General features: G+C 39.0%; 1 protein-coding gene across 1 annotated transcript; it reads left to right on the plus strand.

The window, feature by feature from the left end:
- Positions 1-4,147: 4,147 nt before the first annotated feature.
- Positions 4,148-17,763, plus strand: ogfrl1 (opioid growth factor receptor-like 1). Its single transcript, XM_017722765.2, has 7 exons — positions 4,148-4,482; positions 5,894-5,980; positions 6,569-6,647; positions 8,890-8,968; positions 10,496-10,562; positions 10,671-10,816; positions 13,111-17,763. Exons 1-7 carry the CDS (start codon positions 4,294-4,296, stop codon positions 13,595-13,597), a joined length of 1,134 nt encoding a protein of 377 aa, XP_017578254.1. The 5' UTR covers positions 4,148-4,293; the 3' UTR covers positions 13,598-17,763.
- The last annotated feature ends 839 nt before the right edge of the window (positions 17,764-18,602 follow it).

Genomic DNA, 18,602 nt, shown 5'->3' on the forward strand with positions numbered 1-18,602 from the left:
GCATCATTGAGTCAGTATTGCTGGTAGCTTAGCCTTCTTGCTAAGCTAATGTTAGCCTCTGGTGCTTACAAGGATATAAATTAAAACTAGCTTAAGCTAAGAGCAAGCTCCACACACAAAAACTAACTAGTATCCTCTACGAGTAATAAAATTAAATATAGCATTTTCTGCTAATTGTAGTATACAATTTTCATTTACTTACTTGAGTAAAACATTTTAGGAACATTAGACCTAAATAAAACTATTTAAATGTTCTATAACTTTTACACAGGCCACATTGTAAATTTTATTTTTCAGTAAGTTTAATTAAACAAATAAATAGTAACTGTACATTAAAATGTGCAGAAGTGTGTTCTCTGCATCACACTATTTCTTGCTAAAATTTCAGATGCCTTCAATTTGCCAGGTGATCTCCTGTACACAGCCCTCTTGAAGTCTTTTCGCAAGTTTTCTATGGGGCTTTTTTAAGAGGTTTGGGCTCTGACTATGTTATTCTAATGTTCCTTTTTTAAAACCATTTCTTAGTTAACTTAGATGTGGGGTTTGGATCACTTTCATGGAAGATGAAGTTCCTCTTTATGCTCCTCTTTATGTTCATCTTTTTTGATGTTCATTGTTTTTGTGGCAATAATTCTCAATATTTGTTTCTAATCATTATCTTATTTATTGTACCTAGAGCCGCTGTTCCAAGTGAAGAGAAGCATGCCATTGCCATGCTTCACAGTAGGTATGATGCTCTCAAAGATCCTCTCCAGAGAAAGATGAAACCCCTTAAAACTCATGTCTGCTCATCAAAATGATACATTTTGATTTTTTTTTAAGAAAAAAAATCCCATAATGCTTTAAAAGTTGCATAGATATGAACCTTTGCCTTCATTCAGTATCTATAAATATGCAAATAGAAGTTTACCTTCACGGCTTTCTGCAAGAAAGCAGCTTTCTCCACATTCCATCTTCTTCTTCTTTTGGCTGCTCCCTTTAGGGGTCACCACAGCAGATCATCTGCCTTCATCTTGCCCTATCCATTGCCTCCTCTACTTTCACACCAACCATCTCCATGTCCACCTTCACTACATCCATAAACCTTCTCTGAGGTCTACCTCTTCTCCTTCTACCCGGCAGCTCCATCTCCAACATTCTTTGCCCAATATATCCACTATTCCTCCTCAACACATGTCCAAACCATCTCAACCTGGCCTCTCTGGCTTTATCTCCAGTCTGCTCCACCTTCACTGTCCCTCTGATCTGCTCGTTTCTAATCTTGTCCAGCCTTCTCACTCCCAATGAAAATCTCAGCATCTTCATCTCCACCACCTCCAGCTCAGCCTCCTGTCTTTTAGACAGAGCCACAGTCTCCAAACCATACATCATAGCAGGAAGTACTACTGTCTTGTAAACCTTCCCTTTCACTCTTGCTGCTATCCTTCTGTCACACATCAGCCCTGACATCCGTCTCCACCCACTCCATCCTGCCTGCACCCTCTTCCTCACCTCCTTTTTGCACTGTCCATTGCTCTGGATGGTTGACCCAAGATATTTGAAGTCATCCACCTTTACGTCCTCTACTCCTTGCATCTTCACCTTTCCACCTGCCTCCCTCTCATTCACACACATGTATTCCGTCTTGTCTCTACTGACCTTTATTCCTCTCCTCACCAGTGCAAACCTCCACCTCTCCAGATTCTCTTCCACCTGCTCTCTACTCTCACCACAGATTACAATGTCATCTGCAAACATCACGGTCCATGGCGCCTCCTGCCTGACCTCATCTGTCAACCTGTCCATCACCATTGCAAACAAGAAAGGGCTCAAAGCTGATCCCTGATGTAACCCTACCTTCACCTTGAAACCATTTGTCACTCCAACTGCACACCTCACCACTGTCTCACTATCCTCATGTGTACGTATGTACTTATGTGCTTAAATTCACTAACCTTATCTTGCTAACACTATACTACTGCGACTTTTTTTGGCAGAAATATCGTAACTTTCTACATCAACATCCCAAAGCCATATAGTGTCCTGTAAGCCTTTGACATGAATCATGATGTAGCCCACGTTGTAAGTCAAATATTTACATTTACATTTACAGCATTTAGCAGACGCTCTTATCCAGAGCGACTTACAAGAAGTGCTTTGTCAATCTAGAGAAAGTATCTTTGCTAGTTACCAATAGCTTAGAGAAAAAGACAGTCCTGTGCTCAGATACTGCTAGAAACAAATATGTCACTGCAGACACCAAGAGAAAAAGAAACAGAGTTGAACGCAGAACTCTGTGCCATTCAATGCAATGCAATAACAATAAGATACAATACAATACAAATATTGTCTAACATTATCTAGCATGTTGCAGATTCATCAGAAGTCAGCTTCTTATTCTGATACACCTTGTTCCACCTTATTATTATGCTATAACGAAACCCCCTCCCTGCCAGTGGATGGGAACCATTCCTTAGTGACATGAATCTTAGCTGTCTTTTTGAGATAGTCCCACTGCAGTTTCAAAGCAGAAATACTCAGCCAAGGTTTTGATGCACTTATTTTGTGTCATGGTGTGTCCTATAGCATGTAAATGAACATGCTAACAAGTTTAAAAACTTGATTTTTTTACTGGAGTTTAAAAATGAGCTTTGTTGTCATATATTTTCAAATTCAAGCCAAAAAATCACCCTTGTCTCATCCAGATGATTTCAGTGTTTAAATGTATTTTTGCAAAATGGCTGTTCTTTACTGTGAAAAATGGCTTCTTGTTTTTTGTTCTACTCCACAAATCAGACACATGCAGAATATGGAAGACTGTTGTCAATGCAGGAAAAGAGAAGTTAGTACAAGCAGGGAGTTTCTCCAGCTTTTTAATGTTGCTAAAGGTCTCTTACTGGCATCTCTAAAAAGTTTCCTGCTTACTGTCATTCATTTTGAGGAATTTCCTGGCCTAGGTGTGGTGAGACATTTTTTCCACCTTTTGATGAGAATCTTCACAGTACTTTATGGTACTATCAATGCTCTTGGTATTCTTTTAAAGCACTCCCTTGGTCTGAACTTTTTATAAGACAGCTCATAACAGATCATAGCTACACCAGAACGATGCAATCATGAAAAAGTTAGGACTATCTACAGGAGTAGCTGAGTTTTATTTGAGCTCAAACAGACTTCATTTTATTGATGGCGTGTATCAGAGTTTTCAATGTGATTTGCTTCCTCTAAACACAGCTACAGCATCCATTATTACAAAAGGTGTGTACATTTATGCAACTAGTGTATTGTAGGGTTTTGTTTTGTTTTTTTTTTCATTTATTTTTTAAATAGTTATCTAAATATTTTTCTATTAGTTTTAGTTGTTAGAAGGATCTCCTCAAAGATGGAAAAACATTCTGGCTTTACATCATAAAAACATGCAATTTCAATAAAGGTGTGTAAATATTTTAGATCCACTGCATATACACTATATAAAATTAAACTAAAGCCTAACCACATTGTTTAAAAACATGCACTTGTACTGGTAGAAACGTCATATGTCATTTGAATAGATGCGAATAAATATCCTAAAAACTAACAAAACTAGTAGAACAAGTGAGCTGGTTAGTTGGTTAGAAGAGCAAAGCTTGGTTGCTTACATGGATTTATTCTATTCTTCCATCACCAGCACACCTGATTTAACATAATGAAGCACTAACGAGCCATAAATACTATATACTATTTTATGTAATATACCGTTAACCTTTAACCTAAAATCTAGGTTGGGAAAGTTCTGGTACAGAACAGAAAGTTTCTAGATTCCAGAGAACCAGTCATTTCACCTCTAGAAACGACTGCTTGATTTCTGCCTGAAACTTTCTGTACCGCACTCACATTTTAAACAGGCAAACCTGCTTCGGTCTGATCAGGAATTTGAAATTTTCTGGAATTTTCGACAACTTTCAGTGGGCATACCATGCCCAACAACCCCCCTCGCCCTCCCCCCAAAGCTGTTCTTCCGAGTCATCTCTAAAGTGCAAACGGTCTGGTGTTAAAGTGGGTTCAGTGTAAGTTTAATGAGGCGCTGTAAGGCTCTGTATGAAAGCTCTTCTCTGCTCCACTCCTCTCTTCTTGCTGACGGCGCCCGTTCCGCTGTGGTGCTGGCGAGGCGCGCTCCTGGCCGTGTGACGCGAAGGGGCGTGCACGCGTGCGGCGCGCCCCCGCTGGAAATCCCTCACTGGATAAAAAGCGGTGCGCCGCGCGGGGTTGCTTGAGCACACGGTTGCGCTGCACGGCAGCATGTAGGCTGCGGGGTAACGCGCAGTACAGCGGGCTTAAATGGGCAATCTGATGGGCGGGCTGAGGTACAAGGAGCCAAGCACCGTGGAGGAGTGCGACTCGACATGGGAAACGGATTCAGAAAGCGAGGAGCAGCCGCAGGGGGCAGAGGAGGACAGCGGCATCTCGGACAGCATGAGCCCGAGCGAAACGGCCAAGTGCGCCGAGCAGATGGACAGCTTTCAGCAGGTACTCTCACCGCTACTGCTCAGGAAGCTCCAGTGAAAGAGACAACAAAGGAGGGATCTGCTTCAGCTCAGCGACACAGCGAAGGGAAATGGGTCGCGAGGGCAAGTGTTGCTAAAATTAGAAAGCTTATTTGGTAGCCTAATTTCAGATTTGGCACGCCTGTCCTTTTCAATACGACGTGAAAGATCAGGAAAAAAACACGATGCATTGCTGGACTGATGCTGTTCTACAAACAGCCCATGGCTAAGATTGTAGTTGTTGCCAAAGCGTGGGCAATGTCAAGCTATTTACAGAAAAAGGATAGCTGGGAGGGCAGTACTACCTAGCTCTTTTTTTTTTTAGAAATTGTGCCGTTTTTCTTAATGATAACTACGACTCAGGACATCTGTCCTTGCGCTATGTGCTGTCGTGGTTTAAAGCAGCCCGGTTATTTATAGCAGGCTGACTTAAAATCATTCGCTGAAACGTTGTTCATTTTGACCCCATTCACTGCCATTCAGTTCATTCACCCCTTTCCCTTCTGAAAAAAACAGTACAGACCAGCATGAATTATGTGCTGGTCTTTGCTGGTTTGTGCTGGTCAAAGCTGGTCTGATGATGGAGTGGAGCTGGTTTAGCTGGTCACCTTGCATGGTCATGCTGGTTTACCAACATATGAAACACAACATGTGCTGGTGACCAGCCAGGCTAGTCTATACTGGTTTTCCTAGCAGGGTTTTGTCACTGATGCTTAAACGATAGGTTTACATCACCAGTTATGCTTTGAGGTCACTGAGATTGGGAGTTGTTAAATCTGACCTTTCCTTTGAGTTAAATCTCCAAAATTTACAACAGGTTTGAGGGAATATTTTACATCTGAGGAAAAAGTCCTTCATGCTTGCTTTTATCCTGGGGCATCCGCTTACAGGTCTTTATCAGATCTGCAAAAACATTACGTTAACATTAACATTAGGCATTAAATGGTTTAAATGTAGTCCCATGTGGACAAATATTCTGCAAAACAAAGCATGCTTTTTGTGCTTTTGACCACAGATGAGACACAGTCCATGTTGGAATGTAGTGTTGGGCCAGTGTATTTTCATTCAGCTGTGGAGATGTAGAGTAACTGAACATCACTAAGGGCCAAGGGCTAAGATTGAGCATGAATTAGTAAAAATGCCTACAAGGAGCTTCAGCAAAATGGAGTTCCTCACTGTCCAATTACTGCAAACTCTGCATCTCTTTGGGGACACGCACTGACTGCGTAGCTCAGCACTGATGCTCGTGAGTGGGCTCATTCATGCATTCTTTTCTGCCTACTATTCACAATTTTCTCTCTCTCTCTCTCTCTCTCTCTCTCTCTCTCTCTCTCTCTCTCTCTCTCTCTCTCTCGTTTACTCTCTCTCTCTCTCTCTCTCGTTTACTCTCTCAGTTTGGTGACACAGCTGAGTCCTCCACTAAGATGAAAAGAAGCCTTTATGCTGCCAAGGACCTGTACAAGTACCGCCATAGTTATCCGGTAAAGTGTTATTTACTGTAGTTATCTGCCATAGCTATCCACCCATTCTCTTCCTAGCACTTTCTCAATGCCCATCTACAGCACGGCCCTAGAACTGATGCTTTCTTAAGCTTTGGGTAGTGTGCCATATGTTTTTGACAATGGATTGAGTACTTAGAGCATTTCAAAAATGCCAGACTGTGCAAATGGACTGTTATATACATATATGCATATACTTATAGTTTTTATCGTGTGTGTGTGTATAAACGTTGTTTTATATAGTCTTTTTAGGGCTACATTTATTATATGACTCCTTTTAATGTCTAGCAGCTTTTACTGATGGCAGCCCAGCACTGATACCCATCAACACTGATATGCAATCACTAATGACAGTGACGAATGGAGTGTAAGTCAGTACTGTTACTGATATATCGTCAGATCTTTGTACTGAAGGTTGTTTATATCAGTTTATAGTAAGTGAAATGACTTTGGTCTCCAGATGACAGATGTTTTGCCCTCGGTGACACTCTCACAAGTTCATGTTGAGTCTGCTATAGATTCAGGACTGATGGACAATCTCCGCCTGTTCCTTTACTTCTCTTCTCCCAGAATTACAAAGAGCCTCGACAGCTAAATGAGTATCGCAATTTGAGGTTCTACCTGAATAAGATTCCTCTGGTACCAGACGGTAAGCGTATGTATGTGTGTGTACCACACTCATTCTCACCCACCTATACAGAGCATTCATTTTCATTCAATTTTCTTAATAGCTTGTGCTCTTTGTTGTATTGTAGTATCAGCTGTCAGTGTCTTAGAATAGTTACCAGTGTTGAAGATGTTGTCTTAAAATGCAGAAAAGTTTAACCTCTAACGTCCAGGCTTTTTACACACTTAAGATTCATTTGTTATTACTTAAAATTTTTTCAAAGTACTATTACAAAACTAATGTGTAAGTTTTGTAGCTATGAGTGGACTTGCATACAGGTCCATGATAGCTTAAGAGCTTAAAGCTGTAAGGTGAGGTTATGCCGGTCAGCTGTGTTTTTGTCCATGTTTGTTGTCATGTTTGGTGCATACAGGAAAGGTTTTCAGAGGTGGATCAATATGTTTTGCTGCAAGGGCAGGGCTTAACCTGCTGCCCTCATCTCTAGCTACAGCTGAATTTTCCTCTGACTTTTCTGGCATTACTTTAACCCTTTACCTGAACATTTCAGTGTATTTTAGTAAATATGCCAGTGCTTTTGATTCAGTGCCAATGTGTTGTATATCATGAGAACAGATTCTCCTTGATGCTTCAAAGGCAGCCTGCGCTACTGTTCAACTGGCAACATCTGCTCCTCAAACTGCAATATAAACTCTGCCACAAACTGTAGCATCATACTTCCACATAAATGTCTTCACACACTCTCATCCATATCATGGGATATCCATTTTTATTAACAAAGAACAGTGCATAAAACAAGATCTGCTGAATGTTATCCCAAGAAGTCATAAAGCTGAAGTAGGCCTGCAGACGTCTTCGGGCAGGTATTGCTCATCTCCTTGTGGTATTTCTTAGGAGGAGCCATTGATTGGTTTGTAGTGGTTGTATTTGAATAGGAGAATTAGTTGGATTAAGGAGTGATTTGTAGTGTAAACAGCAGACCACATAACGACTGCCTCCCAGCAGCTGGGGCGCAAGGGCACATTCACACAGAAATGTTCATAAGGCGCACAGCACGCACGCACACACACACACACACACATGCACACACACACCAAGACACAGCTGTGGACTGGGTCTCTTGTGAGAGCCCCATGTGCTCAAGCCTCAAATAACCTTGACCTCTGATAATTTTGTAATAGCAGTGGCAGGAGCAGGTTTTCAGCCCTTTATATGTTGGGTTACTTTACCTGGGCTTGTTTTATAATTTAAGTGATTGTTGATGAAGACTGATTTTAATCGTGTAGCTTTTACAAGTCTGGTGGTGATAATTTAGGAGTGAATTATCTTCTGGCTGAACATGGAAACAAATTCGTCCTGTTGTAACCAACCTCACAGTAAAGTTATTATAAAACCTGGCTATTGTTATTTGCTGATATTTAGTGTGTTATTGTATAGTGCTGATGTGAAGGCATTTTATCCTGCATGAATCAATATTGATTTCTTATATAATTGTTTTCTTGTCATTATCTCTCATACTTCTTCTTATTCTTCTTCCACACATTTCTGTGATTAATACAGCCCGAACCACTTAACATACAGACTCCGTTCAAACTGCGTTTCGAAGGTCTCGGTGCTGTGAAACCTCAAAATATCTCATCATTTTATCAATTAGCTCTAGAGTTATGAGCATTTGTTTGGCACTAGGCACAGAAAACTGCCCCATTCACTCCCATGTAAATTTCTCAAAATCAGAATCTGCTTATTTCAAGATTTTCTCTGTGTTTAACAGACATTTTCTTCTCAATACACACAACATTACACCAAGATAATCCTCAAGGGTTCTTATCTCACACCATCTATCCGGTAAAGCGATAGAGTAAACATTTTCTGAGTTATGACTGTTTGTGCAGAGGGTGCAAATCGGACTCAAACAAGGCTTCTCCACTAAGAGCTGCATAATAAGAGTGACAGTTCATTTTAATGACCCCCCCCAAACACATACATCTCTCCCTCTCACACACACCACACAGACACACACAGAGAGACACATACCTAAGGAGGTGTTGTTCACCTACACAGAAACACACACAAACACACACACTTGCAGCTCTTTTCAAGCACTCTTGCAGTTCCTTCAGGCAATGCACATCTAGTTTTTTTTTGTTGTTGTTACTTACTTATGTCATTTGATTTCAGTCCTAAATTCATATCTGATGGACTGCTTTCACTTTCCAACACTGTTTGTCATATTTTCTTTGACACTGCTGTCTGTCTTTCTTTACAGGAATATATGTTGAAGACATCCTCACCAAATGGAAGGGAGACTATGACAAGCTTGAGCACAATCACACCTATATTCAGTGGTAAATCACCCAATATTATTTGCACTTGATCACAGAGAGGGATTCATAAGAATATTTTATGTCTTGTGTTGTTTTACTTTGGTGTTAATTATACCCCAATCACCAAAATGGCCACAGGAAATCTGAGAACTTTCAATCTTATCAATAAATAAATAAATAATTTGTGTTTTTAAGTGGAAAAGTAGAGGGTTTTTTATCATTTGAGTTTGATGAAAAGTTACTGTCATGCATACAACCTTCTGCACAGAAAGTAAAACCTTACTTATTTTTTCTCATTTTTTGCCATTTTTTATATCAAAACTAACAGCAGAACAGCTGGAAGAGCTGCCTCTTTACAGAATGTAAGGCAAACGTAAATGTATTTACTTTATTGCATTAAAATAGCATAGCTAAATGACAGTAAGCTATGTAAGGTTAGGTTTCATTCCTCCATGTATTGCTGTGTGACATTATCACCTGTACTTAAGGAGAGAAACTGGCAGCGTAGGCTTAGGTCTGGCCAACTGAGTGAGGAGTAAAGGTGAGGGACCTTGTGTTTGGCTTTGAGACCTGAGGCGCCAGCTCTGCACGAATCAGCAGAACAAAACCAGGCTTGGCACATATGCCACTAGCCCGACCTCCGCCACCCACACCGCCACCGTTTCATCTTCTCACTCTCACTGCTGACAAAGCTGAGGACTGTTTGCATAATATTAGTTAGTGAGTTTCAAAACACAAGTGAGCATGTGCAGACGAATTGCTAGCGTTGCCTTTGTTCATTGAGTTTATAAGAGAAGGTAGTGGAGGCTTGCTCAATGCAGCAGGCAACCAGCCAGAACTGCTTGGCCTGTTAGAGAGAAAGCAGGGAGAAAAAGAGTGAGTGGAAGCAGGGGAGAAAAGAAAACAGCCTGGGTTGCAGGCTTGTCCTTTGCAAGTTGTTTCACAGCTAGGAGTAGAAGGGATCTAACAGCTGACAGGGAGGGAGTTTGCCCTTTATTATGTCCTCTCTTTCTGCTGCATCCCTCTCTCCTCCCTCCTTCTTTGTCCTGGTGAAAGTCGCTCATGACCATTCCAGCAGGATTTATTAGAGGGGAGAGCTGGCTCATCAATGCTTTCATCGCCTGCGAACAGAGGAAGCCATAAGTCAAGCTGCAGCTGAGAGGCTGAGCATGTGCCTGTGTGTGGAGGAGCAGAAGTGAAGCATACATGCACTGTGTTTACTGATCAGAAGGGTTTTTATGAGCAAGACTTTATATATGTTTGGATATCATTGCTGTCATATCAAAACCTTATACTATTTTTATAGCTTTTACATTTTACACCATTTGAAGCACCAGCAGGCCTTTACCTTATCTGAACACTTCATAACGAATGGACCAATAGATATGGTCCAAAATGACTTGGAATAACATTGTTAAGCCAACGTGCATTAATGTTTTTTCCCTTTACTATAAAGTTTACATTTTAGAGACAAAGATTTGAAATGACAGCAATGATAAATCTTTTCTCTTTCTTCTCTTCTCATTTATTCTCTTCTCTCCCTTTCAGGCTTTTCCCACTCAGGGAACAAGGCCTCAATTTCTATGCCCAGGAACTCACTCAGGACGAAATCAAGGTCAAGACATTTAAATTTTTTTCTTTATTGTCATGTTTGTTATTTAATCTATTTGGTAGTGTTCTACACATTTACTGGTATCTAGATTCTTTGAAATCATGTCAACAGGAATTCCAGAACACTCGAGAGGCCAAACGACGCTTCTTGTTGGCGTACACCATTATGTTGGACTTCTTTGGAATCAAGCTCTTAGATAAGAATGGAAATGTATCCCGTGCTCCAAACTGGCAGGACCGCTTCCAGCACCTGAACGAGTAAGAGCTGGAACCCCCCTCTGTGCATTCACTTTGGTGTCAGATCTGAGTTGCAATTTGCATTGTAGTAGTCAGTTTAACCTTCCCAGGTCCCCCATGCTGGATAACAATTGAAATGTTTCTGTCTATAATTTTTGTCTATATTCTGTCTATAATTATTTCTCACTCTGAGATATTGTTCAAAGTGTGTTTTTAAACTTTAAACTGTTCATTCATTCATTTATTTACACAAACAGCAGTCATAACTCTCAGGGTAAATAAAAGAGTATGTACAGACATCACTACTGCTTATGCTAATTGAAAATGCTCTGTTGCACATCATTCTACCTCTTTCTTCTATTTATGCAGTATTTATGCCTTGCTTTGCTTTGACTGTTTATATGGGCTCACGCAGCCAGGGATGGTCTAGATAGAAGCAGGCAGATGCCCATGAGCCAATTCCCTGTGAAAATACAAATCAGAGATACTGTATATATTTATGTCCAGTCACCTATTCTGAAATATGTGTACATTTTTAAAAGTAGCTGTTAGTTGCAATTGCAGCACTTCTTTTCAGGGCATTTTAATGCAGTGCCACCACCTGATCATGGTTATATCAGACTGTTCCATACTGTTACTTGATGACACAACTGCATAAAGATAGACTGGGATGAATAATGCAATTAAGAGACAATCTACATTTTGGAGAGGTGGCTTTTTGGTATGATTTTCATTATAAGTTACTACTTCTCTCAAAATGTAAAGACTTATTGTTTCCTGGAATCTCATTACTCAGTATGTTACTTTTACATTACTGTGTACCTAATTATCTCTCTATATTTGTAGATAATTTTGTTTGTTTCAAGCAATATTTCTAAAAACTAGCAATATTATCTGCCAAAATAGAAAGATAATTTCACTTAATAAAATTGTATAAGAAAAAATGTCTAGAAATAAGTTAAATAATTGTACAGTATTTTGTAGTGTTGATAGTTGCATCACTCGGGAGCCCAGAGCCTCAACTAATTTAAACGTGCCTCCAGGGGGCCCTGTCTTTTACTTAGAGCCTCACAATCACTAAATCCATCCCTGCATGCAGCCCAGCATTACAGAGGATTGGCAGCTTCCTGTTTCTCAGCCTTTGTGTCAATGATTCCTTACTGTAGCATTCGCACTCAGTGGGCAGAGAAGTGGGTCAAACACACAGAGTAGTCCCTAACCCAGGCTACTAAAGAAAACAGTTGATGTAGAGATGTATTGCTAGCGAGATGACTCAAATAAGGCAGACTGAAGTAAGGAGGAAGACATGGACTAACAGATGGACAGACAAGACGTTCAAAGAGAGAGAATCTGCAGTGCAGGGTGACTGTTTGCCTCTTTTTGTCTGTGTGTTATTGCCCCAGGACTGGACCAAAGAGGACACACACCCATAATGGCCATTACAGACATCTCAGAGATGTGCAGTCTGTTATCATGTCTGCGCTGGCTCGTAGGAAGCACTGCCATTCAGAGTCTGTCCTTCATTAGCTTAGATAAAAGATAAAGATCAGATAAAATAGGAAAAGTTGAACCTCCTAAAGTTGAACCTCTTAACTAGCGATTTTTTTCTAGCTCTTGACTTACTATATTATTAGTTATTAATAAGATTTATAATCCCATACCTACTATTAGTTATCCAGTGACTACTACAAACATAATGAGTGAGTATTTGAAGTATTGACTTGTCAGTGGATCTTTAGAGTTAACATCGCAATATCTGTCTTTGTAGTGCAGAAGGTCGCATTCTGCCAATGATGCCTCTAACCAATCACAGTGTTTTAATGCTATTTATTGCCAATATCAGATGTTCCAGAGGTGGTTCTCCAGGAATTAAAGCTTTTACCTGATCAAATAAAATGTATTTTGGTAAAAATAATGCTGTCCATTTATTAACCATGTCACATCAAGGGCTTTGGTCATATTGCAATTACAGGTCACCATATGGCAATGAACTGAAACTAAGTTAACACATCCTCTACAGAGAACACACTTTTCAGACCATGTTTTTTTAAATATGTTAAATTCAGCAAATAACCAGTAATTGTGCACTAAAATTAGCAAAAATAGAGGATTTTCAATGAGAAAATTAACAAAACATATAATTTACCATACATAACTGTATGTAGCAATACAAAAGCATTGCAGTCTTTCATATTGTGCAGCCTTACTTTTTCTTGTTTCTCCCAGTACACTGTCTGAAAAAATATTTTGCGTATATATGTATGTATGTATATATGATATGATAAATGATAAATTATTGTCCTTCTCCTGTGCAGATCTCAGCACAACTACTTGCGGATCACGCGGATTCTGAAGAGTCTGGGCGAGCTGGGCTTCGAGAGCTTTAAGCCCCCTTTGGTTCAGCTGCTTCTGCAGGAAGCTCTGGTTGAGGGCACGCTGCCCAACATGCGCCACAGCGCCCTGGAGTACTTTGTGTACACGGTGCGAGCTCACAGGCAGAGACGCGCTCTGCTCCGCTTCGCCCAGCACCACTACCAGCCCCCTGAGAACTTCATCTGGGGGCCCCCCAAGAGGAGATGTTTACCAGGGGGCAGGGGGAGCAAAACAGAGCCTGCAGTGGATTGGAGCACAAGCAAAGCTAGGTCTTCTAAGCAGGGAAGTCCAAACAGCCCCAGGACAGAGAAGGGGGAGTTGGAAGGGAGGGAAGCAGGGGAGTGGAAGACAGCGAAGTCGCCCAGAGGCATTCTGGAGGGCCGTGCAAGGGTAGACACAGAGGAATACATTGAAACTCTCCCACTATAAAACAGTGGAATGAGGGGATTCAGGGAAAGAGCCTTAGAATATTAGGATCAGGCTTATTTTGGGGACTAGGAATGGGCTTGGCCTAAAGCAATATTATTCCCTGCCTTGATTTTCAGTGATGAGCTATAAGAGATTTATAACTCTTTGGCTTTTTGTAAAATCTGTGATGAATTAATAACATTCATTTTGTTTACTTTAAGGTTCACAGTATTAGTTGACTTTTTTTGCGATGTTGTTAATCTTGCCTGACATGTTAGAAGAATCATAGCACACACAGAGATTAATATGTACATATGTGGTTGTTGCCTAAATTGTTTTGAATCTTTGCCTATCCAGTCTTCCTCTGTGAGAAGTTGTAACTAGAGGTGGGAAGTAGTATGTGATATTATCACGATACTTGAGTCATGATACAATTGCGATTACTTTGATGAGATGTTGAAGCATATAGGGAATTATTTTTGACACTCTAAAACATTTTATTTTAAGATTACAGTGAATTACTGGCACCTAGTCATAAATCTAACTCCAAAATGACACTATGAGAAATACTAATAAAATCAGAAAGCACTGAATAGATTAAATTGCTAACAAAATTTTATGTTTTGCCTTATGAACATTACTGTTTTTTGCAAAAATATGCTCATTCCAAATCTGATGCCTGCATCATAGTCCAAAAAAAGTTGGGGCAGGAGCATGTTTACCACTGTGTTACATCACCTTTGCTTTTAACATTACTTAATAAAAGGTTAAGGACTGAAGACACCCACTGATACAGTTTTGGAAGCAGAATGTTTTGCCAATATTTTGTTATATAAACCTGCGCAACTGTGCAGCTCCATCATGGTTATGTTTTGCACACGTTTTCAAAGGTGGACAGGATTGGACTGCAGTGATGCCAGTATATCTCCCACACTCTCTGATTACGCAGCCATGTATTTCATGTTGAAATAAGCATGGACATCCCTGAAAATGATGTCAGCTGGGTGGCAGAGTGTGTTATTCCAAAGCATGTTCTGCATTAATGATGTCTTCACAGATGTGCAGGTTATCCACTAATGTCCTCCCATACAGTAACTGACCCTAGCTTGTGAGGTTTATACTGGTAACAGTCTGGAAGGTCTTTTTCTTCTTTGGAGAACACAACGTCCATTATTGTCACAAACAGTCTTAAAGTTTGGCTCGTCAGTCCACAATACATGTTTCCACTGCGCATTAGTCCAATTCATATGAACTCAAGCCCAGAGATGTTGGCAGCTGGCTGTTTTTAACATATCAGTTCCACTGTGCATAATACAGACTTGATTTGCATTTGTGGATGCAGTGATGAACATTGTTTATTTACAGTGGTTTGTCAAAGTATTCCTGAGCCTTTTTGAGTGCAAGGGTTTACAGACGTTCAGTTGTGGTTTTTGGCCTTATCTTTTAAGATTTCTCCAGATTCCCTGAAATGTTTCATATTATTCTGCTCATAAAGGACTCTGCCTTTCCTAGATGCTCCTTTTATGGCTATGCATGATTGCATCTCCTGTTTTAGAGGTTTTTTGAACATTCCTAGTCTTAAATTGACCCTGTCCAAACCTTTTTGGAATGAGTAGCAGGCATTCATTTCAGAACAATAATACAAAAAATAATGAAGTTGTTTAACATTAAATTTATTGCATGTTAATAAATCACTGCTTGAAGTTTTTATTTGCATTTTTACTATTGGCACAGTAATGTACTGTACCATGTTAACAGTAAATAACAGTAAAATAACAACTTTATATTACTGTGATGCAGCTATTTGCTCTTTATTTTTACTTAACAACTGTAAAAATAATGCAACTCAGTGGCCAGTAATGTACATGTGAAAAAATTTACTAGACCTTGAATTTACTAGATCTTTTATTCTGGTGTTTGAATAAAGTAAAACCTAATATAAAATATAAAAGCATGAACATATTTATTAATCCAAATATTCAAAAATATCATAAGTTGATTTTACAATTAAATAATGGTTACAGTTTTTACTGTAAAAGATTTGTCTTAAATATTGTGAAATCATGGCAATATTAACACTGTGTAAAATGTCTCCAAAAAGAAAACCTTTCTGTTTCACCTAATTTACACTTAGTTCATCTCACATCAGTCTCACTTTAATTTTGATATCTTTACACCCAGAGTGTTGAAATACCATGTTGTATTGATTATTTCTCCCACTTCTGTTTGTGAGTGTACTTGAAGGTTAGACTTTCCGCCCATTTTAATGGGACTTTAACAAGACCTCATCCTCTTGGCCTCGTCGTTTCCCCTCGGGGGTATCCAAGGCCAAGTTGAGGGCCATTAGATGTGAGATCTAGGGAGTTAGATGTGTTCTCGGAGAGGCGAGGGATCGAGCGTCAGCTTCTACTAATGCGTTTCCCTTTTCAAACCAAAAAATAATGGCAGATAAGGCTGTTTATAAGCCATAGCGCTAAACTACTATAAAATGCTTAATATTTCAAAACCATAATATTCAATTTTCTGGGCTTTAGGTTACAAACTACTTCATATGTCTTACATGACTGCTCATACAACTTGATCACTTTACCCACAAATGTTATTTATGTTATGCTCAAACTTTGAGCTTTGTTTTACTTCGAAAAGTAGTAACCTGTGTAGCTAGTCAAAGTGGGCAATTATGTCAAAATAATAATTGAAATGGGAAATTTGATTGAGACTTTTGATTCTGATTCTCAGAGCTGTGTGAAATGACTTTGCATTTATAACTCCTTGTAGAAACATATCACTTATTTGAGGAGTATGTGTTAATGTAAGTATTGCAAATGTCAGTGCTTTCATATCTGGATGTAAATGTGTGTGTTTCTCAGTGTGGGGCACAAACCATCTCTGTAATCCACAGTTTGTGTCTTGCAATATTAAGTGCCTCAGTGTATGCGCTGCCTCTTGATGGTTCAGCCTTTTTCAGCACTGTTTAATAAGGACAATCAGGAGATTATCACCTGATCGAGTATAAAAATCAGGCTGCCAACCTCCAAGAGAGCGAATAAATGTGTATTGGCATGTGAGATATTGAATGGATAATTTCTGTTATTTAGCCACACACATATCCTAACATAACCACATAACAAGATGCCTGTGTGAATGTATGTGTAAATGTGTCTTAGACTTTTTTTTTGTTCTAGTGTACACCACTGTATGCTCTGTGCGGAACTTATTGCTCAAAAGTTTGAAAACAATTTTATCCAAAAACGTATATAATCCAATTTTGATATGGATATTAGTTATAATATGATGCTAGCCCTATGCAAAGTGGAGTAAAGTGCAAAAAGGTAACTTTACTCTCCAGAATAGTGACTTGAAAATGATAATATAATGACTGTATACATTTATGAAATATGTTATAAATATCCAGCCTCGTATATGCAAAATGACCAAACTAGACAGTTAATAGGCCATTGTTGTTTCCCAAATACTTTAAATACTGAATAAAATATGTAAAAATCCCATTGGGTATGTGCTATGTGTATAATTAAAATCTTTACTGCATGCACTGTTATTGGATAAAATAACCATTGTTTCCAAACTTTTAAGTGGTACTGCATAAGTGTATGTGTGCGTGCATGTTTAAATATCTAGCCTACCTTTCTAAGACAGATCAACACAAAAAGGAAGTGTATCTCCTGATAGACGCGATGAAAAAATATTGTGTTAATTAACTTACTTTAGATGTACACATTTGTTTCACATGAAGGAAATACATATAACACAATTCTTGCCAAAAGTATGTAAAATGAACATCAGTAATTTATTTCATTCATGTGGAAACAATGTATATATTTAATCAAGTGAACTCAAAGATGCATTTTTTTCATGTCTGCTTGGTACAGGTACATATTGCATACTGTTTCCTCTTGCACAGTTCATAGGGAGAGCATAGCCATCTGTTTCCTGCCTCCCTCTGTGCTGCATGAGGTTCTAAAGAACTATTGCATTAGTGCACTGAACGCTTCTCAACACAGTGTTTCTCACTTTGTCTCTTTCTTACTCTTTCATGTCACTTATTTGTGTGGTATGTTTGATGTTTTATAATGTTTTGTATATAAAAATGTGAGATTCTTTTGGGGCCAGGGGGGTCTTTTTAAGGTCTCCTGCTGTAATAAAGGGCAGCTATTTCATGAAATTGACACAGTGTTTAGGATCTTTATGTGTGTGTTTATATGTGCTAATATTCTTTGTGTCTTTATAATAGGATCTATGATGTACTTGTTTATTAGTCAGCTACTGATATTATTTTACATATCGTGACATTTACAGTAGAACTCTTGGTTCAAGGTCACTGTAAGGTCAGCACACACAGACCAGCCATTCTAGAGTTCTAGAATAAGAAGTGTGTACACTAACACTGCTCACAACTCCTTTTTTATTTCTTCATTATTTAAAAATACTAGCTTCCCTGTACATTGCATAGAATAGTTCATGATAAATAGGCCACATGAAATGATCCAGAATTATGCAAATAAAATCTTTTTTCTCAAAATTTAAATGGCTTTGCATTAAAAGGGCCCATACCATATAAAGCAATGTTTCATTGCAAGTGTTAAAATGTACAGTTCGTGCTCCAGTCTATACAGACCAAATATATACAGGCTGTTTAGGATTCATTGTTATTGTGATGTCATAAAAAAACTATTTCACGCTGCCATGTCCGTTTGCACTGAAGTTAATGTTTCAGCCTTGACTGTGTTTTGAATAAAGCACAATATAGGACAGACAATGAAAACACACTTTGCTTTACACATATTAGTCTTATAAGTACAGTAAAAAAGCTTAAATCTGCTTAATTCCAAGGAATAAAGAAAGGTTGGGAAATGGTCATGAATTATAAATGTTTTGGTTCAAATACACAAACATAAATGGACCTTAGAGATACTAGTGGAAAAATACAGGATACGGGGCAATTAAAAGTGAAGAATGTTTCCTGCTTCCCTGTAAAAGTGACATTTTAGAGACACAAGGTTTTGTT

The sequence above is a fragment of the Pygocentrus nattereri genome, chromosome 5, assembly GCF_015220715.1.
Source record: "Pygocentrus nattereri isolate fPygNat1 chromosome 5, fPygNat1.pri, whole genome shotgun sequence".
Lineage (NCBI taxonomy): Eukaryota > Metazoa > Chordata > Actinopteri > Characiformes > Serrasalmidae > Pygocentrus > Pygocentrus nattereri.

Bases quoted from the DNA above. Each gene is read 5' to 3' on its own strand.
- ogfrl1 (XM_017722765.2), top strand. From the start codon at position 4,294: ATGGGCAATCTGATGGGCGGGCTGAGGTACAAGGAGCCAAGCACCGTG. The intron at 4,483-5,893 runs GTACTCTCACCG...TTACTCTCTCAG, and splicing joins AGATGGACAGCTTTCAGCAG to TTTGGTGACACAGCTGAGTC. The intron at 10,563-10,670 runs GTCAAGACATTT...TCATGTCAACAG, and splicing joins TCACTCAGGACGAAATCAAG to GAATTCCAGAACACTCGAGA.